The sequence below is a fragment of the Xenia sp. Carnegie-2017 genome, unplaced genomic scaffold, assembly GCF_021976095.1.
Source record: "Xenia sp. Carnegie-2017 unplaced genomic scaffold, XeniaSp_v1 HiC_scaffold_23, whole genome shotgun sequence".
Classification (NCBI taxonomy): domain Eukaryota; kingdom Metazoa; phylum Cnidaria; class Anthozoa; order Malacalcyonacea; family Xeniidae; genus Xenia; species Xenia sp. Carnegie-2017.
In genome coordinates, this window is record NW_025813486.1 from 18,614,910 (window position 1) to 18,641,795 (window position 26,886).

Sequence of the window (26,886 nt, forward strand, 5' to 3'; positions counted from 1 at the left end):
CAACAATGCCAATGTGCTTATATCACCTCTAAATAATTAACATAATTAAATTACATCATCACCCAATCAACGACCTGCTAGCAAACTTTACGCGGGAAAGTTATCACTTGTTAACAAAGAGAACATTCTCCTTCGGTTAAACACGGATAGCGGGATAAGATCAAAATCTCGACAAAATATTGTCTATTCGAATATCTCATTGAAGTTATTGGTGATTCTGTGAAATATAAAGTTCAATAAAGGTACGTTACAAGTTAAGTAATACTTTGATGAATTTCTTAAATTTCTAGTTTCTTTTGTCTCTCCTTAAAAACCAATTAAAGAATATACTCACACAACGGTTAAATGTCGTCTGTGATGTCCAAGATGTAATATAAAATACAAATTCTCTTTGACTTATGTTCATCAAATACAATAAAGTTCTTTTTCTCTCTCAATGGTTGTAAATTGTGCTAACTTCATGTTGTATTTCTACACTAAATTATTGATGTAATGTCTAAAGGCTGAAACATACTAGACAGTCGCTTTAGTCGCGCGTCCAAAGCGAATTGATGCGCACGCGTCAGTTGCTTGAACGCCAGAAACACACATGCAGTGACCATCGTGACTTTTACCGTTGCGTCTATTGAACATGGCGAAGACTTCTGTTTGTTACAGACACAGATATCACTTACACATTTTATTTTGGCCTTTATTATAGCTACTAATATATGAATATTTACTCAGTACAAACTACTATGTGGAGAAAAGAGAACAAGCCAGTTAAAACACGCCAATATGATCATAGCACATTACGCGTATATCGTGGACAATCTTATTCTGTGCATTTAGGTTGTGCATTAGGATTCCAGTTTGTAGCTCCTATTGTCCCTATTTGATAAGTCATATAAAATCTGAAAGATTCCAGTGTGAATCATTATATATGGCCTTCGTTTTCCAAGGAATAATCTATAAATTCCGTATGATGCTCATGACAGGGAATATGATATGCATTTAGGAAGTGAAAATTTATGTATTAGCCAATCAGTGTAAAGCGACTAAAGCGACCAATGTCAAAAGTTCAACATGTTGAACTTTCAAAGCGACTAGATGACGCGACTACGCTACTTGCTTAGTAACCACCCAAAGCTGTAGTTTTAGACGCGCAACGAAAGCCATTGCCTAGTGTCTTTCAGCCTTAAGTCTATATTGTTAATGAAATGGCTTCCTTGAATATTCACAGATAAATTTAAACTTCACGACGGGGATGGTTATTTGTTATGGCACTTAAAGTTTATGGAGAAATAATCATTAATGAAGTTTGATGAAATGAAAAAATGTAAGTTGTCTTAATTTCAATTAATACGTCGCAAATTTTTGAATTTCTCATAACTTATCGTTTTATCTAAGAGTGAATTAATAAAAATCAACTGTAATAACACATTTGTGCCATCATTTGCTTATATAATATTATATTATGATGAACTTGGATCAAATTAAATGATCTTGTCCAACAATACATTTCTGAGTTTTACCCTTTCTTAATACGCCTCTGCATGAAGTACACACATACATTGTCCTTATCACGTGCTAGCTAATATTCTTTTATAGTTAAGTGTCTGTCAATCATATGTATCACTATAGGGCAATTTATGTGCATGTATTCCAATTTTCCCTCAATAATTAATGATGATCGTTATAGGGCAACGTTGTTAAATGACGATGAAAAACGATGGTGTGTTTATGGAATCGTACTTAATCATATTTTTATCCCAGCTGTTCGACCTTACCTGGAAAATAATATTTTAAATGAGTATGATGCACTAAAGCAATATCATAATATTCACGTTCAAACGATTCACAACTTTCCTTCACCAAAATATTCCCACGATCTACATTATAAAAATATCAACAATAATGAAACAAAGGATAAGAAGAACTTTAACTATGAAGTTAAGTCACATGTCGACTTTGGAAAACTTTTCCTTCAAAGTCACATGGCAAAGTTTAACAGTTACAACAGTTGTGACGCATCAGCAGTGCTTAATTTACTAGAAAGGATCCCAATTTTTTCCAACCTGGTCCAGAATGCGGCAAAAATCGTTAGAGAAAATAGAAATTCTTGGGGTCACTGCAATTTTGAGGAATGGAACGAAACAGATTTTCAAAAGAAAATCGACAATATGAAGAAACTTGTGAAAGAATTGTGTTTAGCAACTGAAGATGAAGTTTTGAATGATATAAATCATTGGAAAGATCAAGGTATATTTTTCATTATTATATCATTGAGTGGGTTTTATTAACGTTTTGCAGAACGTATGTAACAAAAATTAGTTATAACATCTTCATCTAAAACATCCCAGCAATACCGGTATATCGGTATATCGTATATTTAATATATTTTATCAACACCATTTTAATTACATTTTACAGCTTTGACATTTGGACAAACGATCACTTTATGTGAAGAGTTAAAAGATCACATTAACAGACTTCTTTGAAGACTTTGAGTTAAAGAGAACAAAAAAATCAAAAAAGAAAGTTGAAGAAAGTTAAAGAAGACGAATTGAGAAAAAGACGAGTTGAAAGCGAAAGTTAGTTCTTGAAGACGCTTAATTTTCGAAATTAGTTCAAATTTGAAAGTTGAAGACAAAGTTGAGAAAGTTGAACAAAGTTGAGAAAGTTGAAGACAAAGTTGAAAGGAAGACAAAGTTTCAAGACTTCAGACAAGTTATCAAAGCTATAATAATGGTATGTTATTAAAACTACAAAATTTCAAGTGCGGATATATAAATTTAACATCACAAAACACACTATTGAAAATCCTAAGCAAACTAAGCGATTGAAAAAATGTGAACGATTTGCAAAATGTTAACAATAAACCATTAGTGCTATATACAGAAATGCATTAAAGAATGAAGACGAGATGTCTTTCAAATGAAACTTACTTTAACATTGTATTTTCATAGATTTCGCCATCTGTGACAGCGATATCGATTTATACTACCAGAAATTTGATCAAAAAACAAGAAAATGGTTTATCAACGATTTCTCTGCTTGGTTCGATGAACCTGGAGAATCAAGAGCTTTTGTATTTATGGGAGATGCTGGAGTTGGTAAAACAGTTATGTCAGCTGCTATCGCTCAACGCGCTAAGGATGATGGGAAGTTAGGAGCAGCATTCTTTTGTAGACATTATGATGGTACACGTCGTGATCCAAGATCTCTCCTGGCCAGTGTTGCTTATCAGTTAGGTAAACGTTTTCCTGATTATTTGAAATTATTGGGAGGGGTGTTTGGAATACAAAAACGACTAAGCGATACAAAACTAGGCGTTCAAGAACTTTTACTAAGTTTTCGAAGATCCATTAAGTAATTTAAGACTTTTCAAAACTCTTATTGTGATCGATGCTTTAGATGAGGCAGATTATGATTCGAAAAATGAATTTTTTGATGTGGTAACTTTTCGTTTTCCCCAACTTCCACAATGGCTACTTTTCTTTATAACAACACGTCCAGTAGATTACACGCAATTTACTTTGAAAAATTACAATCCATGTGTAAAGATTTGTTCAGGAGATGCGAATAATGCTGAGGCTTATGAAAAACATGAACAAGATATTCAAACTTTTTTGGAAAATCAAGTCGACTTCACTGGTAAATCATTTTCTGCAAAAGAAATTACAAAAAAATGTAAAGGAATGTTTTTGTTTGCACATTATCTTGTCAAAACTCTCAAAGATTCATCTGAAACGGATCTTGAAAAATGCCCACAAGATATTGATGGTTACTTTCTTAATAATTTTAAACGTATTTATGAGAAAGTTGGAAAAGATTTCTATAAAAAATTGTTAGGTTGTGCAGTGGTTGCTCCTTCACCTCTTCCTAGTTCGTTTATTCCATTTCTTTTAAAAAAGAAAATTTAAATCTTGACGAACAAGAAGTAATTGATGCTATTTCACTGTTTTTTCTTGTGATGAAGAAAAATTCACGTTTCTTCACAATCTTATACCTGACTGGCTCACTGATAAAAGCGCTTCGCGAAAGTTCGTAATAGATAAAACAGCAGCACAAATTTTCTTTAAGGAAATTGTCATCGAACTTTTGACATCATTCCTGAAGAATGGACTACCATTCAATGACTCAGATGAAAATTCCGTTGTCTGTTACATCCTCACAATTGAGTTTCGTTATCTATTTCATCTTTCAACTAAAAACTGTGAATTGTCGCGAATATTTTTTCAGTGTTTTACTAACTATCAATTTCTCAAACAACGAATACAAAGCAGTACATCAGGTATTTTTTCCCTTTTAAACGACATTCACTTTGCAATTGGAAATATTGAGTTAAAAGAAGATGAAAAACAAACTGTTAAGGAACTACAGTCTATTCTTGAAAATGACAGTTTTTATTTGGTAGATAACCCTGATCTTTTGGACTCCTGTCTTTCAAGGTTATCCTCGAAGGTCAGACAAGCATTTATATCAAAGCATTCAAACCAATGTAGATTGCCGAATATTATTTCAAATGACGGCATTAATATTAAGTGTGACGTCTATGCTTATTCAACAGACAGAACTTTGTTGGCAGGAGGAAAAGAAAACGTTCTTTATCTGTTTGAAACATCTTTTTTTCAACAAAAATGTGGTCCCTTTCAGTTAAACGTGGACAAGATTCATTGCTTAGCATTCTCTCCTGACGACAAATGGATATTTTTTGGGACATTAAGATTCTGGTTTTCCGTAGACGAGAGAATGACAGTTGAGAAAACTCAATTTCCACAAACTGATACATTTTATAACTGGGCTTCTTTTGTTGAACATGAACATGTAAATTACATAGCGGTAAGAGCGGAAAATGTTGAATGTCGACCTGATGATGAATGTATATTTTCCGTCACTCCTGAGAAATATCTCACTTCTTTCAAACACCAAATCTGGAATGTCAAAACAGGGGATCATGTGTTTAAGCTCATGTGTGAAAGCGATCTTAATAATCAATGGAAACTGAATTCTTTTTTCTACGTATGGCATTTTTTTCCATATACTCTTTATAAATCGTGCTTCGCTAAATTGTCTCCAAAAGATGTTGTAGATCGTTATGCATTTAATGCATCTAATGTAAAAATCTGCAACCAGGGGATTTACTTTATAAATGATGATCGGAAAAATTGGCTCTTAAGGGTATGTATGGTTTGGCCATTTAATTTGAATCATCGTTTTGAGCTTCTTAAAGATGAAGTATCCATTGTCAAGGAAGGCTCCGTTTTCATTCACAACATGCCAATATCTTTACATAATCTGATTTGGGGCGATATAGTTTGTTTGTCTAGTGACAAAAATTGGTTACTTCTTAAACATAAATGTAAATTTCATTTGTACAAATTTGATCATTCTCAAGATCATGACGAGGTTCACCTTAAGGACGATACTGCTGAGACTAGCTATGATAGCTTCAAGCTCCATGGTGTTATGGAAGGAAATTCAGATATATTTGGTTTTACGCATAATAACAACGCTATCATTTACAAAATAGAAAAAATCTTTTCGCTTGGTTTTTGGATAGCAACAAGCATTTTGAAAGTGTTTCCAGATTTTCCCCTTCGCTTTGTATGGATGAGAAGTTTGTATTTCGATCGAATGGCGAAGAAAAAACGATTTCTTTACAAGACTTTCCTGCAGATTTTTTAAACTCAAACTTTCATAAAGACAACGTAGCCTTTTCCAAGTTAGAGACATTTGATGCAAATAAATTCACATTCTCTTATGATGGACGGTATTTTGTAAAATGTTCTAATTCTGAACTTAAAATTTTTTCCGCCCATTCCTCTTTCTCCACTTCTGAAATAGTTCATAAACTGAAGAATGGTGAATCAGATTTCCATTTTGTGTTGTTTTCTCCAGACTCGTCCTTGATTCTATTTTGTACCAATAACAAGGATTCTCGTCGTCAAACCATTTACGTCTGGTTTGTGAAAGACAAAGTTTTAAAGCTTTTCCTTCCTGAAAATTCTATGAAAGAAGTAGACACTTGTTGTTTTTCGATGAATAACCGCAAAATCATCTTGTGTAGAGGAACATCAATTTCGATGTACGACTATGATAAAAATATAGCCAGTGAACGAACCAGGCGTTCATTTCAATCAGATAGTAAACGGGAGGAGTGTAGCCATTGTATTCTGTCGTCTGACGACAAAATGTTAGCTTGTTGTGTAGAAAATAAAATAATTTTTTATGAGTTGCTAAGTGCTCCTAAAAAAGCATCTCAATTTGAGCATTCGTGTATGGTTAAGTGTTGCTATTTTATGGGAGGAAACAAATATGTTTTGTTTCAAGATATTGCAGGTTACATGTTCATGTTTGATCTGATTCAATGGAAACTTGTAACATACTTTAAAGCTGAAGCTTTAGTTAAAATTTTTAAACTTACTGATTACGAAATAACTTGTATTCAACCAAATGGTAAAATCAATTTTCTCGCTATTCGCGGTTTAAAGGATTGGTCAGGCAAGGATTACAATCTACCTTATAATTTGTATGTGAGCGACTTCGCACCTTTTACAAACAGTGATAATGACGATTATTGCACTTATAGTGAATTTTGGCAAGCTGAAAGTGATGATGACGATTATAGTGAATCTTCGCAATCTGAAAGTAATAAAAGTGACGATGAAATGGTTTAACAATGTAGCTTATAATTTATGTGTGTTGTTAATTTCACTAATAGTGATAATGAAGTCGACAGTACCACCGACAATGTGAAATGTCAACTGAAATTGTTTTGAACGTCCAGGGCTGCATCGTTGAGATGTTACAAGAAATGAAAACTTTTGTCATAAAAACTCATTTCATTTATTTTTTATGTATAATGACTATAATCTACGCCTCCATCAAAGCATCGATTTTTTTCTAAACAAAATAGACAAAGAAAAATTTGCTAAACGAATTTTCATAATCGTATCTTTACCAACTTGATAAATGAGGGTTATTGAGAAAGCCAGCTTCTTTACCGGGGGGTGGCACAGTCATACAAACGAAATTAATATTTTGCGGTCAGAGGCAAATGTAGATAAATTATATCAACTTATTTGTTGACTTATTCAAATTTTAAAACATACCTTCACATTTTTATGAACGTATATTTTGAAAATAAGATTTTTCTGCTGGTTAAGTCCGCAAATGTTTGCAGCATATTGAATTGTGAAAATATGCCTCCCTCCATACTCCACGCCTAAATCATCAACCTGAAACATGCAAAGTTGTTGATAACTTGATCATCTGAGGCCGGTTGCACGAACCTTGGATAGCGTTTATCCATTGGATAAAAATTTTCAAACTTGTAAAAAGGTGTTTATATTTTTTACGACAAAGAAATTCCGTAATCTTAAAACAATGTTTTATTTCAGTGATTGCTTATTAGGAATCTTATAATTATTGCTTTTAAAACGTTTTATAAGAGTTAAAAAATTGCTATCCAATGGACAACGCTATCCAGGCTTCGTGCAACCGGCCCCAGTTCCTAAGTTTCTTAAATTTTCTGCCTTTTCAATAATTTTAAAAACATTTGCTTAAGAACGTCATCTTAAAATCAAACTTTTTAGAAGATAACACAACTGTGTTGTGTAATAGTTGAGAATTCTTGATCTTAGAGATTGGGAAAGTTGATAATTTAGAGATAGAAATGTTATATGTTGTGTAAACATGTAAATTTGTGGTTCTATTTCAGAAAAACATAATGAAAAAAGTACTTTTTTTACACTTTTTAACAATTTATAGCGATGTTTAGAAAATCGTTTTGAGACAATTATTGATGTTATTGATGTTAATAAGTCATTTCGTTCTGAGAAGCCGTGGACATTAAGTGAAAAAATAATCTTATTTAAATCAAATATCCCCCACTACAACTTAACCCACCTGTCGTATTGAAAAAAGTCATCTTAACGACAATCTTCAACATCAAATTAATCAGTAAACATTGCTATAAATGTAATTATTTACTTATTGATATAATTCTAGATATTTGTAGCATAAATAAACAATACTATAAGAACCATGTTTATATGAAAGGTGAGACAGAACTTGACGAGTCTTTGTCACTTACCAAACAACAGTTGGGATCCTACCAAAGACGAAATGTTTTTCGACACGTAAATCATTCTTCATTTCCGACAAAAATATGAAAAGCTGATATTACATCACAGACTTGTCTTTAAACAGAAAATTATCAAATATTGCTACCCTACCCTACAAAAATAAATAAAACGTTTCGTTTAAACAAGCCTCAGGTTTCGTCTCTCCATTAATAAACAGACCTTAATTTAGAAATTGTAGATGTCAGTTAAGATAAAAATGTTGTTGTAAGTAAAAGTAATCCAAACATTAACTGGTCATAAATTACATTATTTTTATGATGTTTGCATAAAGTTCAGCTAAATGACTGGAACTTTTATAGCAACAAGTGTTTAGCCATGTAATAATCTTTTAGCATTTTGTAGACAATTTATTTAGTGGATTAAGAAGGATATTAAATAAAGTATCAACCTCAAATCTACTGGAAATAATGTTTTCTTTTTATTTTGTATTTATCAAATAAATATATTTTCAACATAAGCACCTCAAGATTTGCAATGTTCCTAGAAATTGCTTTAGTAGTAAAATTTGCTACTTAAAGTGCATAACATGAATAATATTGCAAGTCATCGTACATTTTTAGTTCGACAATATTTAGGTCCAGTGGCGGATCTATGGATGGTCAGGATACATTACAATCTATTTCCATTTTAAAATACTCTGGAGCGAATCCTATTGGGATTATTTCAGTCTTAAATATTCTTTATAAACTTTTAATGTTGTTAAAAAAGTCTTTTGAATTTAAAATGAGCTTCTATAATTTATTTTGAACTACTGTCGATGCAACACTGTCTAGGTCTTAATAAATTTAATCTTTCCTAAACCTAGTTCCATGCTTCCAAGTATCACTATTCATTTATCAAGGACCGAGGGGGACTGTGCAGTTATATCCCTCCCCTAAATAATTTTGCTTTCATTTTGAATTTTGTAGCCAAATCCCCTACTAGCCAACAACTTTCTAGGATTCAGTGGTCAATAACCATACCACCTCCATTAAAGAATATGCTCCGCAGTCGCTCTTTATTCGTTATATTATTTGTATTTTATATAATTTGACGTTAAAATTCTATTTTAAGAGCAACAAGTTTTTAAACCCTTGTCTTCAATGTATTTTTACCCTGAAGAATTAAGCGATCAAACTAAACTATAAACGAACTAAAACAGCCATAAGCCTTAAAGTTTCGGCTTAGCTGGAATCTTCTCCAATTTTTCATACAAACGATCAATTTCATCATTAAATCTTTTCGCTAACGTAAATCGTTTGGACTTAAGTGTTGGAGTTAGTAATCCATTATCTGGAGTGAATAGTTGCGAATGAAGATGAATTCCTTTGACCTGAAATAATGACAGAAATAAGATGAGGTGAAATAAAACTACAGAAGAAAATTATCGAGTAAAACCTGTTCAAACGACGCCAACTTTGCTTCCTTTCCTCTGGAGATGATGTCATTCAGAATCATGTCATTGACGGCCTGAAGTTTGAAGTAATAGAAAGTACAAGCGTTTGAATGCAATGAAAACATGTGGAATTTCTATGCTAATGTAGTACCGTATCCTGACATAATTCTTTAAAGCGTTTGTTTATATTATTGTCTTTGGCCCATTTTGTAAGAATTTCTTCATCAGGAACAATGATTCCAACAAGAAATGACTAAATATTGGAAAGATTACATTATGCTAGATTGCAAACAAGAAATCATAAATTCATTCTTATTTTTATCAAAAAAATCAAAGCCAAATATTTTAAGGAATAAATATTCCAAATAAATGCAAGTACATTTTCATAATTATTTACTGAACAAACACGTTTCCTGACTGGCAAATCAGGAGCATTTTTTATTTCAAATCTCAACCCATAAGAAAGTTAGTGAATTGAGACAATTTTGATCTCAGCAGTAAGCAAAAGATATCGTAATTTTTTACTACAAATCCAAATCTCAAAAATTAAGAATCAAATCAAAATTTCAAGCAAAAGTTCACAGCCATGCTGAAAAACTCGCCCCAGTACCTTAAGACTAGAACCGTGTACAAAAGCTTGAGCGACGAAAGGACATTTGATGTAAACATTTTCAATTTTATCAGGAGAAATATATTCGCCCTAAAAGACACAATCACAAATAAGATAAATAAAAAAAAACATTATATAATGGTTGCTATCATTTATGTTTTATAAACCTGCGACAACTTGAAAATACATTTTTTTCGACCAATTATTTTAAGCGTTCCATTCTATAAAACAAAACAGAAACATTATGAGCACCTCACCACATACTTAATCATTAAGTAAAAGATAATGTACACTATATTTGCATGAAAGTACGATAATACAAAAAATTGTTCATGATGACAAAATATTTTTCCTATCGTTTCCTTCTTAGAGAAATAAAATTAATATTAATATATTATAATAAATTATAATAAATTTCTTTCAAAGGAACTTGCTTCGTATTTGGTGTAAAATTCTTGAAGTCAAATGTCTGTTTTTAGTTATCATCTTCCTGAATTCGCTTACAGATAATGTCTTAGCAAAAATTAACAACCAGTTAACGTCATTTTTCCCACATTAATTTCGATAACAACAAAAAAACATTATTTTACATCCTTTGCTACTATGTAACTTCAACTGACCTGTTTCCATTCTCCTACATCACCTGTATGCAACCAGCCATCATCATCTAACATTTCAGATGTTTTGTCAGGATTTTAAGATATCCCTTGAAGACATTTGGACCATAGACACATATCTTAAAACAAAAATCATTCTTTCAATGCACAATCGTAACATAACATTAGCAAAGTAGAAAATAAAAACAAGATTCGTTACTTCGCCTTGATTGTTTGAAGTAAAATAGTTCATTTCTGGTACATCAACAAGTTTCACATAGTTACAGGCACTAGGTGATCCAACGTGACCTATAGGTACATACATGGATAAAATATAGTCACCTGTTGGTATAGACATGTATAAGATAGGGTCACTTATAAGTATACAGATGGATAAAATATGTTGAAAAATTCCTAGTGAGTTATTCACTCTATATTGTGTAAAATACTTAGGAAAACATTGTACCATTATTAATTAGAAATGATTACAAAACCTGGACATGACTACAATAATAGCGCTATCAACTGCAGGGCCTGGTACCTACGTAGATAATATGAATGGGGTTTATAGGTAATTGTGACAATCTAACAGATGAACATTAAAGCTCATTTTCTAGGATATTATAGTTCATTGTACATAAATAAAAGAACACTTCAAATCAACTATTCAGACCCAGGCCCCAGGCAACCTTACTTAGGTCTTAATGTCTTAATATTGACTTTCTCAACGTTTACAATATTACATTTTAAATGAAGTACCACAGAAGTGTTCATACGGAAATACGTAGTACCTGGTGAAAGATCAAGTTTATTTGTCAGAGAAACAAGTGCTGTAGACTCAGTCTGACCATAACCTTCAAAAATCTTAATACAAAGAGAAATAAGATGTAACCATGGTAACACAGTTGAAACGTGATGTCATAAATAAATACGAACCAAACATCCAAGAACGACTCTTAAAACTCTAAAACTTTACCATCAATAGGAGCAGCACCTGTGAGAATGACATTTACATTTCCACCTAAAATTGCCTGTAAAGAAGAAAGTTGTCAGTTAGTTTCAATACCAGTCCCCCGAAAGAATGACGGCGAGTGCCCGGTGCAGCGAAATGTAATTTACAATTCATTGGCCAGGTGAGAGTAAAACAATTAGCGGGAAATATAAGGAAAATCACTGATCTCAATATCCTTGAAACATGATAAAAGCTTTTTAATGAAACGAATGAAGTGTTTTACGAGTATAAAATGTTGACGTAACGGGCCTCATCGGTGACGTAACGGGCTCTTACCTGTGACGAAGCAAGCCCCACCAGTGAAGTAAATGGCCCTCACTGACGTAACAGGTAGTCACCGGTGACGTAACAGGTAGTCACCGGTGACGTAACAGCCTGTCCGTTATATCGTACCTGAATTTTATGAAAACTATTTTGTCCCACAAAGTATTTTGGAGATTTGACCTCTACAGTGAAAATAAATATATTTAGATTTTCATAATGGTCTTAAAGCTATTTCATTCACTATTGAATACTTTTTCAAGTCCGCTCTCTTCGACTCAAAAGCCTTGTAAAACAGCCATTTTTTTAAGCCACTGCTACTTTCAATATTTGATATAACCTGCAGAATTAAAATCACAGACAAATGAGCACAACAAATCTTTCACACAAACAAACAACGATTGTCTACATTGAATAACCTTATCGTAAAGACGGTTTAACAAACGAGGAACTGAAGCGAAGAATGTCGGCCTAAAAAATTAATCACACATCATATTGTATGATTTACAGTGATCCACAACAAGTGAATGAATTTCAAGAGAATTACCTCAATAACTGGATGTCATCCAAAAGAAGTTTCACATCACCACGAAAGAACCCAGCTCGACCTCCAGCACAGCAAATAATCATCTACAAATGACGACGGCGTAATACAAAAATCTGTAGCTTAAAAGAACAACTTAAACCAGGAAGTAAAATATTTTTCAGTTACCATAACAAGTCTCTCGTACATGTGAGGAAGCGGAAGATAGGATATGTGAACAAAGCTTGAATCCACTGGGTAGCCATTCTAAAGACGAAAGTATGGAGAAATTGAAACTAAAGAACACAGCAAAGATACTATCTTCATTTTACTAAACCTTCTCAAAATGTATAAAAGTTGCAGCGAGGCAGGATATCATGTTCTTGTTGCTCAACATCACTCCCTTTGGTTGTCCTAAAATGAACGTCATTTAGTTCTATAGAAGAAACTACACGAATTTGCAGGTGTACGAATCAAAATCCTGGCGGATCAAAATTACCCTACTTTCATCCGTTCCAAGGTAAAACTACATAAATCTTACCTGTGGTACCACTTGTGAAACAAATTGTGTAAACATCAAGGTTTAGCAGGCTGAAATAAATCACCACAAAATTTTATTTTGACAAATACATGTTTTTCAAAATGAAAGAAGAAAATCCCAGAAAAGATAACATATTTTCCAAGGTTCCAGTGTCCCATTAACTAAAAATAAGAAATGAACACAAACCAAGCATGACAAATTTTGTACTTAATTAACCAAATCCAACAAAGAATCTTACCATAACATCTTCAAATGACTTTACAGTTATTCCAAGTTTTTAAAGTTTTCTCTCGTCCTTTGTCACATCACCAATTTTTATAATATGCTTGAGTTTAGACATTGATGAGCTGACTAATAATATTGGCAGCTTGTTCTCATCACACACAACTAATGATAACTCAGCTGAATATAATTTGAAATCAAGTGTCATCAACAGATGTTTCTTAATCACCATAGTAACTTCAACATTCTTAGTAAACATACCATGGTTGATGATGTAGATACATGCTTCAACACCTAAACTCTCATACAGTGGAACGGATACAAAGGAAAGCATTACACAGGCTCTGTCCATTAACATCCACTAAAAATAAAAAAAACATTACAGATCAAAATATGACCAATCTAAGTCAAAAATCATAATGTGTGAAACCTCCAATTTGTTCACAGCATAAATGCCAAATGTCATTTCAGTTGATGGTTTATAGCCAAGTTCCATTATCCCAGATCCTAGAGCATGTGCTTTTTGATGCACCTGAAATTTGGTCAAACTATAACTCATAAGGACTTCAGGCACTATAGATATAGTTTGTAGTAAATATGAGAACTACCTGATTGTGTGTTAACCATGAATATTTCCCATTAACTATCGTACCAAGATATGGCTGGTCACCTGTAGAGTGCATTAATAAATGAATACTTCATCAAATAACTTACAAAAATAAATAAACACAAAATTAATTAACCAGAAATTTGAGTTCCTTTCATATGCTTCATAAACAGTAGTAATTCCTTGATATGACACCACCAACTCTTCTGAAAACAGAGATCTTTTTGCACCAGAATATTCCTATTCAAATAGAGAAAATACATTTAACAATAAAATATTTGTTGAAAAAGTTACTGCTTTTTCAAATAAAAAAGTGTGAAACCATTTTACCCGGCTCGTCAGTGGCAGCAACACCACTAGCTCTTCTAAGATCGTACTGTCTTTGTACTGCATGAATGAATCACGCAGATTTGCCCACTTTTTCATGATAGTGTCAACTGTAAAATGTTTAAAAAATAATGGAAATGCATGATTTGATATAAAATGTGTGTCGGCGGACTATCAATAATACTCACTATCCCACGCCAAGTCCGTAATTTTATTAAATTCATCCAAAACATCTTGCCAGTGATTTCTTCTGTTCCTCGAGTCCTATAATTGGTGACTTTATCATACAAAATTGGTTTTTTCGCATCAGATTTTATCAAACCTCTTGCCACCCGCCATGTTTGAATAAAGTCTGACATTACTAGCCAACAGTATGCGTTTTCTTTGACGAAAAAGGTCAAAACTTCAACTCTTCTCATATGCACGAAAACGAAATTTTCATGTTTGTAAATTGGTTCAAACCATTTACTTTATAACGAAATTTTCGTCGAGTTTTCGTTCAAAGTTTTCGTTGCGGCAGTTTTCGTTCTAATTTTCGTCGATATGGACGATAGTGTGGCCTAGCAGGGTTGTTAGGCTCCAGCGCTCGTTTGTAGCCAAATATGGTTTGAAAAGTGGCCAAATGGCAACAAAAGAGGCCAAACTTGTTTTCTGAGCCCGCACTGTTTATGGCATGTGGTTTTAATAAGTTTTTCTAATTGCTTCTTATAGTCTATATGGATTTATCATAAATATATACCATACATTGCAAATCTAGCGATGCCAACGCCTAATGTTCACATCAAAGGACATATGGGAAGAGGTGAATACAGAACGTAAGACTGAAAATTTATTCGCTGTTGCAAAAATATAAGGTGCTTGTTGACGAAATGAAGAGAAAAAATGAACTACACGTCCAAAAATTTCTTGATAAGCATTACAAGCTTAAAAAGGCCATGTCAAAAATACAAAGTGAATAAACTATTTTATCTGTCTTTCTATAAGATCTCGACGTGCATAGTTGTCATTTTTACTGCTCTCCATATATACAGATTTATATAAATATTTATGCATAGTTCTTATAATGTTTATTCTACTCACATTCATACATGTGTTTAGTGGCAAACAGCTCAAGCATTCGCTTAGTTACCTTAAAGTTAAAAATTTGTTCCTCTTTCCAATTTCGGTGGACGATCTTCCTGTACTGCTCCTCAATTGCATAATCTTGATCCTTTCGTAGATTAGGAAGCGGCAGTTGCTCAAAATCGGCTCTCGTTGTTACATCAAGAACTTTGCTTGGATGCAGGGCGCTTAAACCTTTAAAGATATTCCGGACAGCTGGTAAACGTTTCTCTACTTGATTTACAGCTTCCACAAGAAATTCTAGACACCTATTTCAGAAACTTCAGCTTCAGCACGTCGTTTGTCTTGTTGGGAAGAAATGTATTTCTTTGCTTCTGACAAGAACTTTCCACCAAAGTCAACTTCATAAATGGCTAGATATTTTCCTTGGTGGTCGAAAACTCTACCATATAAACTTTTATGGTGTACATTTAGTTCCGTGAACATTTCTTCTGGATCACCATCAGTTGCCTGGAAGAAGGCATTCACCCTGTCGAATTCTGTGACCAGAGGAGAAACGAAATGGAAATAAAGATATAGGACTGGATCATTGAGCATGTCCAGAAGAATACGAGCCTTGAATCTTGCTGCCTGCGTCGTCTCTGGTTGTGCTGTTCGGAAGTAAGCTTGCAGCTCAAACCAATTTGTGAGAATGCGAAATATAACTTTTCCTCTCACAAGCCACCTCGTAGTTGAGTACTTTCAAACGGTGCATCTTGCACATCATCTGGATTCATCACTTCGTAGAGCGTCTTGTATGCTTCTCTTCTAATAGCGCTCTTTGAAAACCATTTCGGAATTTCTGCCAGAAGAAATCCTACACTCGACGGAAGTTTCTCAAATGCATGCTGAACACAAAGGGACAACGAATGGCAAATACACGTCATCTTGATGCAATGAGGAGCGACAGCAGCTATTCTTGTCCACAGCGAATTGTGTTCCAACCATCACTGAAGCACCGTCACTAGCATAGCCAACACAATTCACTAAATCAAGTTTAATTGTGGCAAGGCAATCTTTGATTTCATTAAAAAGATCATCTGCTGAAGTGTGGACAACAGGAACCAGGTCAACAAACGCTGTAACGATCTTATTTTCAACTTCGCTGAAATACCTTACGATAATGCTGACCTGCTTCGATGTGGAAATATCAGTAGATTCATCCACAATTAACGAAAACTTCTTACCCTGGACATCAGCAATCAGTTGTTCCTTCAACGCTGGACTTATAACTTTGGTCAATAGTTTTGAGCATTTGTTTCTATGCATTTTAATGTTCTCAAGTTTGCTTCCATGAGCATTTCGGGCTATTATCCCTCCGAGATGATCCATGGTGAAGATTGCCGAATGGCAAGCCATTGTAACAGCTAGCTCGATCTCGGCGACCTTTACTTCTTCTGCAACTTTTGGGACACGTACGACTTGGATGGGCCTTGTAGTAGTAGATACTTTAATGTGTTTGATGTGTTTATCAGTTTTTTCGTGTTTGGTTAAGTTTGTTTGTTGGGTCTGATTGTGGTACGCACAATTTACAAAAGCATCTTCACTTCCGTCTGAAGCTTTTGTGAGCCAGCTAAATTTACTTTCCCAAGACTTGTTATATTTTTCCGCTATCATACGCTCCTTTCCATTTTGATGCCATAATATTGCAACGAATAACGTTTTTATCAGTCTTAACTAGTATTAGTAGTGGTCGAACGTGCTATTTATAGCTAGATGTCGGACGTCTACGAAGACAAAGCTGTGTGCTTGCTTGTGATTAGCTGGTTAAATTGCATGACAATTGGCTGAATTATACTTAGCTGTGATTGGATGAAAACAATTCAATGCTCAATTTGATCCTTATGATCATTTTTAGTTGTATTTCCATCGCATTTTGTACATTTAAGAGATTTTTACAAATAAAGCTCAATAAAAATTTTAAAAAAATTGTTTGAGTAAAAAGAGGCCAAAAAGTAGCCAAATAGCCAAAAAAAAATTTCGAGGCCAAAGAAAGAAAAAAAAGGCCAAAATCGAGTTATTTGGCCTCAAAAAGGCCAAACTAACAACCCTGCACGAGGCAAGTCCCACTGCTGAATGTCCCTGGATTCATTTATCATAGAATGTTAAATGGGGGGGGATTCATTTGTTTATCTTAAAAGGAAATGACATCACATATTGTATAACTTTCAACTAGATTATTTATCACGTGACCAATGTACTTATGTTTTTTGTTCCGCCTTGTAAAAGAGCACATGACTGTTTTATGATTCTGTCTATGTTCGTGAAAACCTCTAAATCTAACGTGATGAATAATAATTAGCAAACCGCTCATTAGGAAAATAGAAACTATGTACAATAGACAGAGAACATTCTCCTTCGGTTAAACACGGATAACGGATAAGATCAAAATCTCGACAAAATATTGTCTATTCGATTATTTCATTGAAGTTATTGGGGATTCTGTGAAATATAAGGTTTAATTAAGGTACGTTACAAGTTAAGATATATTTTGATGAATTTCTTAAATTTCTAGTTTCTTTTCTCTCTCTTTAAAACCAATTAAAGAATATAATCACACAACGGTTAATTGTCGTCTGTGATGTCCAAGATGTAATATAAAATACAAATTCTCTTTGACTTATGTTCATCAAATACAATAAAGTTCTTTTTGTCTCTCAGTAGTTGTAAATTGTGCTAACTTCATGCTGTATTTCTACACTAAATTATTGATGTAATGTCTAAAGGCTGAAACACATTAGGCAGTCGCTTTAGTCGTGCGTCCAAAGCGAATTGATGCGCACGCGTCAGTTATGAAATATATGTTATTCTTCAATATTCACAGGTAGACATATACTTTATGACGGAGATGTTCTTTGGTCTTATCGCTGTTATGTTTGCTTTCTCTTGGTTTTGCAAAAAAATCATAAATAAGTTCAATGAAGAAGAAAAAATGTAAGTTGTCTTAATTTCAATTTTATATCACATCATTTTCTCTTCCAAAATGCTGTATTGCAAATGTTAATTTCTCTTGGTTTATCATAATTTCTAATTAGCAGCAATTTTAAAAAACACTTGAGAAAAACGACGATTTTTTTGAAAGCAAACATGTTTTGACATTATCAGAATGCCATCTTCAGTGCACAATGGTTAGTGTTAAGTAATATGATACGTAATATGATATGAATAAATTAATTACAATGAATAGGATTATGATTTAGTTACAAAATTATAAAATATTTACAAAAGGAAAAGAAAATAAGTATTAAGAACTTATAACAAAAATGTTATTATAAAGTAAATATAGTGTTGTAGTGGTGAACTTGGATATTTAAATCGGGATTAGTTTTATTAATGTGTAGAGCCTTGATTTTGAGTGAGAAAGTGGATTGATCAGTGTCGATGATTTTAAAACAGGAAGGGAGAATTTATTTACATGAAGGAGAGGCTTGAAGATGTTTGTAGATAGTGGAGTTTGTCCATCCTGGTAGATAATTGGCGAGAAGTTTCACAATATATGGAATTACATCCCGCACATGAAAATTGATAAACTACCATAGATTTGGAAAGTTCGGGAAGTGGGTCTTTAAACGAAAATAAAGATTTTATTTTAAGGTGTGAAAATAAGTTTAACGTCAATGTCATGCAGTAGCGTTTAATTTCGTGTGAGTTTGCGTTGTGTGTGTGTGAGTAATCACCTATGTAAGGTAGTTTGAAATAACGTTTATTGTCAGGTTGTTGTATATCGTTAGTGTTAGTTGTGGAGTTAGATGAGTCAGTGCTTATCTTGTTGTCCAAATAGTGTTGTATAGTGTTGTTGATGAAATGAAAAGGAAAAGAATTACGTTGGAGAGTGAATATTAGTTTCTTTAAATCACGTTAAAAGCCGATGTCTGTTAAGTTTCCGTGCTCTGTCGGTCAGTGTTCGTATCAGTCCAATTTTGTAATTTAATGGTGTGAAACTAAAAAGTTAGTCAGTAGTCCTGTATATGTTGGTTTGTGGTACGTAGAGGTCATACAGTTTTCATGTATAGAATAAGTCAAGAAAGGGTAACTGATTGTCTTGTTCGGTTTCGTATGTAAAGTTTATGCTTTGATGTTGTTTGTTGATACTCAAAGAGTAATGTCGTCTGTGAAAAATACAAAAAAATGTCGTCAACGTATCTGCGGTAAAATAAAGGTTTGTTGTTGCTGTAGTTATTTAACCAGTTTCGTTCGTGAAAACCCATGAAAATGTTGGCTAGAATGGGTGCCAAGGGTGAGCCCATACTTACCCCGTCAATTTGGTCACTTTGGACTGATACGAACACTGACCGACAGAGCACGGAAACTTAACAACACAGACATCGGCTTTTAACGTGATTTAAAGAAACTAATATTCACTCTCCAACGTAATTCTTTTCCTTTTCATTTCATCAACAACACTATACAACACTATTTGGACAACAAGAAAAGCACTGACTCATCTAACTCCACAACTAACACTAACGATATACAACAACCTGACAATAAACGTTATTTCAAACTACCTTACATAGGTGATTACCTGACACACACACAACGCAAACTCACACAAATCATCAAACGCTACTGCACTGACATTGACGTTAAACTATTTTACACCTTTTAAAAATAAAATCTTTATTTTCGTTTAAAGACCCACTTCCCGAACTTTCCAAATCTATGGTAGTTTATCATTTTCATGTGCGGGATGTAATTCGCTATATTGGTGAAACTTCGCCATTATCTACCAGGATAAAGGACAAAATCCACTATCTACAAACATCTTCAAGCTCTCCTTCATGTAAGAACAAATTCACCTTCCTGTTTTAAAATCATCGACACTAATCAATCCACTTTTCACTCAAAATCAAGGAAGCTCTACTATTAATAAAACTAATCGATTTAAATATCCAAGTTCACCACTACAACACTATATTTATTTTATAATAACATTTTTGTTATAAGTTTAATACTTACTTTTCTTTTCCTTTTTTGTAAATATTTTATAATTTTGTAACTAAATCATAATCCTATTCATTGTAATTAATTTATTCATATCATATTACGTATCATATTACTTAACACTAAACATTCTGATAATGTCGAAACATGTTTGCTTTAAAAAATAGTCGATTTTCTTGGTTTATCAATTTACCTATAAATGAAAAATTTGAAATCAAACATATTATCGCATTTACACTAATACCTGCTTAAAATATGATTTAAATGGATCAAATTTAATGATATAGTACATCATTATCCCTCAATAATTAATAATGATCGTTATAGGACAATGCTGTTAAATGACGATGAAAAACGATGGTGTGTTTATGGAATCGTACTTAATCATGTTTTGATCCCAGCTGTTCGACCTTACCTGGAAAATAATATTTTAAATGAGTATGATAAATTAAAGAAATCTCATAAGATTCATGTTCAAACAGCTCACAAATTTCCTTCACCAAAATATTCCCACGACCTACATTATAAAAATATCAACAATAATGAAACAAAGGATAAGAAGAAATTTAACTATGAAGTTAAGTCACATGTCGACTTTGGAAAACTTTTCCTTCAAAATCACATGGCAAAGTTTAACTGTTACAACAATTGTGACGCATCAGCAGTCCTTAATTTACTAGAAAGGATCCCAATTTTTCCCAACCTGATTCAGAATGCGGCAAAAATCGTTAGAGAAAATAGAAATTCTTGGGGTCACTGCAATTTTGAGGAATGGAACAAAACAGATTTTCAAACGAAAATCGACAATATGAAGAAACTTGTAAAAAAATTGTGTTTAGCAACTGAAGATGAAGTTTTGAATGATATAAATCATTGGAAAGATCAAGGTATATTTTTCATTATTATATCATTGAGTGGGTTTTATTAACGTTTTGCAGAACGTATGTAACAAAAAATTAGTTATAACATCTTCATCTAAAACATCCCAGCAATACCGGTATATCGTATATTTAATATATTTTATCAACACCATTTTAATTACATTTTACAGCTTTGACATTGTGGAAAAGCGATCGTACTTTATGTGAAGAGTTAAAAGATCACATTAACAGACTTTTAAAAGAAGTTGAAGAAACGAAATTTGAAAACAAAGAGTACAAAATGTTAACGCGAGAGACGCTTGACAAATTTGCGAATTGCATTAAAGAAATAGATCAGTTGAAAAGACGTGTTGAGAAAGTTGAAGACAAAGTTGAGAAAGTTGAAGACAAAGTTGAGAAAGTTGAAGAAAAAGTTGAGAAAGTTGAAGACAAAGTTGAGAAAGTTGAAGACAAAGTTGAGAAAGTTGAAGACAAAGTTGAGAAAGTTGAAGACAAAGTTGAGAAAGTTGAAGACAAAGTTGAGAAAGTTGAAGACAAAGTTGAGAAAGTTAAAGACACAGTTGAGCAACTTCATCAAAGCAATATTAATGGTATATTATTAAAACTACAAAATTTCAAGTGCAGATTTATAAATTTAACACCACAAAACACACTATTGAAAATTCTAAGCAAACTAAGCTATTGAAAAAATGTGAACAATTTGCAAAATGTTAACAATAAACCATTAGTGCTATATATAGAAATGCATTAAAGAATGAAGACGAGATGTCTTTCAAATAAAACTTACTTTAACATTGTATTTTCATAGATTTCGCCATTTGTGACCGCGATATCAATTTACACTACCGAAAATTCGATCAAAAAACAAGAAAATGGTTGATCAACGATTTCTCTGCTTGGTTCGAAAAACCTGGAGAATCAAGAGCTTTTGTATTTATGGGAGATGCTGGAGTTGGTAAAACAGTTATAGCAGCTGCTATTGCTCAACGCGCTAAGGATGATGGGAAGTTAGGAGCAGCATTCTTTTGTAGACATTATGATGGTACACGTCGTGATCCAAGATGTCTCCTTGCCAGTGTTGCTTATCAGTTAGGTAAACGTTTTCCTGATTATTTGAAATTATTTGGAGGGGTGTCTGGAATACAAAAACGACTAAACGATACAAAACTAGGCGTTCAAGAACTTTTTACTAAGTTTTTCGAAGATCCATTATGGAAGCTTGAGACTTTTTCAAAAACTCTTATTGTGATCGATGCTTTAGATGAGGCCGATTATGATTCGAAAAATGAATTTTTTGATGTGGTAACTTTTCGTTTTCCCCAACTTCCACAATGGCTACTTTTCTTTATAACAACACGTCCAGTAGATTACACGCAATTTACTTTGAAAAATTACAATCCATGTGTAAAGATTTGTTCAGGAGATGCGAATAATGCTGAGGCTTATGAAAAACATGAACAAGATATTCAAACTTTTTTGGAAAATCAAGTCGACTTCACTGGTAAATCATTTTCTGCAAAAGAAATTACAAAAAAGGAAAATTATGTTCTGCACTGAAAATGCCCACGGACTTTCTTTAAAAATGAGAAAGTTGATTTCTTGTAGTGGTTGTTCCTAGTTCGTTTATTTTTTTTAAAAAAGAAAATTTAGATCTTGACGAACATTGATGCTATTTCACTGTTTTTTTCTTGTGATGAAGAAAAATTCACGTTTCTTCACAATCTTATTCCTGACTGGCTCACTGATAAAAAGCGCGCTTCGCGAAAGTTCGTAATAGATAAAACAGCAGCACAAATTTTCTTTAAGGAAATTGTCATCGAACTTTTGAAATCGTTCCTTAAGAATGGACTACCATTCAATGACTCAGATGAAAATTCCGTTGTCTGTTACATCCTCACAATTGAGTGTCGTTATCTATTTCATCTTTCAACTGAAAACTTTGAATTGTCGAGAATATTTTTTCAGTGTTTTTCTAATTATCAGTTTCTCAAACAACGAATACAAAGCAGTACATCAAGTATTTTATCCCTTTTAAATGACATTCACTTTGCAATTGGAAATATTGAATTAAATGAAGATGAAAAACAAACTGTTAAGGATCTACAGTCTATTCTTGAAAATGACAGTTTTCATTTGGTAGATAACCCTGATCTTTTGGACTCCTGTCTTTCAAGGTTATCCTCGAAGGTCAGACAAGCAATTATACCAAAGCATTCAAACCAATGTAGATTGCCGAATATTATTTCAATTGACGACATAAATATTAAGTGTGACGTCTATGCTTATTCAACAGACAGAACTTTGTTGGCAGGAGGAAAAGAAAACGTTCTTTATCTGTTTGAAACATCTTTTTTTCAACAAAAATTTGGTCCCTTTCAGTTAAACGTGGACAAAATTCATTGCTTAGCATTCTCTCCTGACGACAAATGGATATTTTTTGGGACATTAAGATTCTGGTTTTCCGTAGAGGAGAGAAGGACAGTTGAGAAAACTCAATTTCCACAAACTGATACATTTTATAACTGGGCTTCTTTTGTTGAACATGAACATGTAAATTACATAGCGGTAAGAGCGGAAAATGTTGAATGTCGACCTGATGATGAATGTATATTTTCCGTCACTCCTGAGAATTATCCCACTTCTTCCAAACACCAAATCTGGGATGTCAAAACAGGGGATCATGTGTTCAAGCTCATGTGTGAAAGCGATCTTAATAATCAATGGAAACTGAATTCTTTTTTCTACATATGGCATTTCTTTCCATATACTCGTTATGAAGTGTTCCACAATAAATTGTCTCCAAAAGAGTTTCTCCAAGATGGCTTGCTACATTATTTTTATGCATCTAATGTAAAAATCTGCGACCAGGGGATTTACTTTCAGAAACGTAGGTTCTTCCAGGGAAATATGGTTTGGCCATCTAATTTGAATAGTCGTTTTGGGCTTCTCAAAGATAGAGTATCGATTGTCAAGGAAGACTCCATTTTCATTCACAACATGCCAATATCTTTACATAATCTGATTTGGGGCGATGTAGTTCGTTTGTCTAGTGACAAAAATTGGTTGCTTCTTAAGTTGGTTGCTTCTGTATTTTGTTTGTACAAATTTGATCATTCTCAAGATCATGACGAGGTTCACCTTAAGGACGATACTGCTGAGACTAGCCATGATAGCTTCAAGCTCCATGGTGTTATGGAAGGAAATTCAGATATATTTGGTTTTACGCATAATAACAACGCTATCATTTACAAAAATAGAAAAATCTTTTCGCTTGGTTTTTGGATAGCAACGAGCATTTTGAAAGTGTTTCCAGATTTTCCCTTCGCTTTGTATGGAAGAAAAGTTTGTATTTCGATCGAATGGCGAAGAAAAAACGATTTCTTTACGAGACTTTCCTGCAGATTTTTAAACTCAAACTTTCATAAAGACAACGTAGCCTTTTCCAAGTTAGACACATCTGATGCAAATAAATTCACATTCTCTTATGATGGACGGTATTTTGTAAAATGTTCTAATTCTGAACTTAAAATTTTTTCTGCCGATTCCTCTTTCTCCACTTCTGAAATAGTTCATAAACTGAAAAATGGTGAAACAGATTTCCATTTTGTGTTGTTTTCTCCAGACTCGTCCTTGATTCTATTTTGCACCAATAACAAGGATTCTCGTCGTCAAACAATTTACGTCTGGTTTGTGAAAGGCAAAGTTTTAAAGACTTTGTTTCCTGAAAATGATTGGATAGAAGTAGACACTTGTTGTTCTTCCAGGTATAACCGCATAATCATCTTGTGTAGAGGAACATCAATTTGGATATACGACTATGATAAAAATATAGCCAGTGAACCAACCACGCTTTCTTTTCAATCAGGTAGTAAACAGGAGAAGTGTAGCCATTGTATTCTGTCGTCTGACGACAAAATGTTAGCTTGTTGTGTAGAAAATAGAATAATTTTTTACGAGTTGCTAATTGCTCCTGAAAAAGCATCTCAATTTGAGCATTCATGCATGGTTAAGTGTTGCTATTTTATGGGAAGAAACAATTATGTTTTGTTTCAAGATATTGCAGGTTACATGTTCATGTTTGATCTGATTCAATGGAAACTTGTAACACACTTTAAAGCCGATGCTTCAGTTAAAATTTTTAAACTTACTGATAACAAAATAACTTGTATTCAACCAAATGGTAAAATCAATTTTCTCGTTATTCGCGGTTTAAAGGATTGGTCAGGCAAGGATTACAATCTACCTTATAATTTGTATGTGAGCGACTTCGCACCTTTTACAAACAGTGATAATGACGATTATTGCATTGATAGTGAATTTTGGCAATATGAAAGTGATGATGACGATAATGGCAATTATAGTGAGTCTTCGCAATCTGAAAGTAATGAAAGTGATGATGAAATGATTTAACAATGTAGCTTGTAATTTATGTGTGTTGTTAATTTCACTAAGAGTGATAATGACGTCGACAGTACCACCGACAATGTGAAATGTCAGCTGAAATTATTTTGAAGGTCCAGGTCTGCATCGTTGAGATGTTACAAGAAATGAAAACTTTTGTCATAAAAACTCATTTCATTTATTTTTTATGTATAATGACTATAATCTACGCCTCCATCAAAGCATCGATATTTTTCTAAACAAAATAGACAAGGAAAAATTTACTAAACGAATTTTCATAATCGTATCTTTACCAACTTGATAAATGAGGGTTTTTGAGAAAGCCAGCTTCTTTACCGGGGGGTGGCACAGTCATACAAACGAAATTAATATTTTGCGGTCAGAGGCAAATGTAGATAAATTATATCAACTTATTTGTTGACTTATTCAAATTTCAAAACATACCTTCACATTTTTATGAACGTATATTTTGAAATTAAGATTTTTCTGCTGGTTAAGTCCGCAAATGTTTGCAGTATATTGAATTGTGAAAATATGCCTCCCTCCATACTCCGCGCCTAAATCATCAACCTGAAACATGCAAAGTTGTTGATAACTTGATCATCTGAGGCCGGTTGCACAAACCTTGTATAGCGTTATCCATTGGACAGGAAAAATTTTCAAACTTGTAAAGAAGGTGTTTATATTTTTTTACGACAAAGAAATTCCGTAATCTTAAAAACAATGTTTTATTTCAGTGATTGCTTATTAGGAATCTTATAATTATTGCTTTTTAAAACGTTTTATAAGAGTTAAAAAAACTTGCTATCCAATGGACAATGCTATCAAAGCTTCGTGCAACCGGCCCCAGTTCCTAAGTTTCTTAAATTTTCTGCCTTTTCAATAATTTTAAAAACATTTGCTTAAGAACGTCATCTTAAAATCAAACTTTTGTGAAGATAACACAACTGTGTTGTGTAATAGTTGAGAATTCTTGATCTTAGAGATTGGGGAAAGTTGATAATTTAGAGATAGAAATGTTATATGTTGTGTAAACATGTAAATTTGTGGTTCTATTTCAGAAAAACATAATGAAAAAACTACCTTTTTTACACTTTTTAACAATTTATAGCAATGTTTAGAAAATCGTTTTGAGACAATTATTGATGTTATTGATGTTAATGAGTCATTTCGTTCTGAGAACCCGTGGACATTAAGTCAAAAAAATAATCTTATTCAAATCAAATATCACCCACTACGACTTAACCCACCCGTCGTATTGAAAAAAGTCATCTTAACGACAATCTTCAACATCAAATTAATCAGTAAACATTGCTATAAATGTAATCATTTACTTGTTGATATAATTCTAGA

General features: G+C 33.1%; 3 protein-coding genes across 4 annotated transcripts in view; all 3 read left to right on the plus strand.

Annotated features, from left to right (window-relative positions):
• The window catches only part of LOC124447733, a 117,574-nt gene that overhangs the window by 56,837 nt on the left and 33,851 nt on the right, over nucleotides 1-26,886 (plus strand). For both annotated transcript variants that reach the window (XM_046998718.1, XM_046998719.1), the window contains exons 2-4: nucleotides 18,132-18,241; nucleotides 20,579-21,138; nucleotides 21,303-21,680. In XM_046998718.1, the coding sequence (XP_046854674.1) occupies nucleotides 18,147-18,241; nucleotides 20,579-21,138; nucleotides 21,303-21,680 (1,033 nt within the window). In that variant the 5' untranslated portion in view covers nucleotides 18,132-18,146. The remainder of the gene's footprint in view (nucleotides 1-18,131; nucleotides 18,242-20,578; nucleotides 21,139-21,302; nucleotides 21,681-26,886) is intronic.
• LOC124449606 overlaps nucleotides 1-26,886 on the plus strand; it is an 85,025-nt gene that overhangs the window by 9,198 nt on the left and 48,941 nt on the right. The gene's annotated exons all lie outside the window — the stretch shown is intronic.
• Nucleotides 1,638-6,434, plus strand: LOC124449295. Its single transcript, XM_047000230.1, has 3 exons — nucleotides 1,638-2,241; nucleotides 2,949-3,233; nucleotides 4,553-6,434. The coding sequence occupies exons 1-3, from the start codon at nucleotides 1,638-1,640 to the stop codon at nucleotides 5,668-5,670; spliced, it is 2,007 nt and encodes a 668-aa protein (XP_046856186.1). The 3' UTR covers nucleotides 5,671-6,434.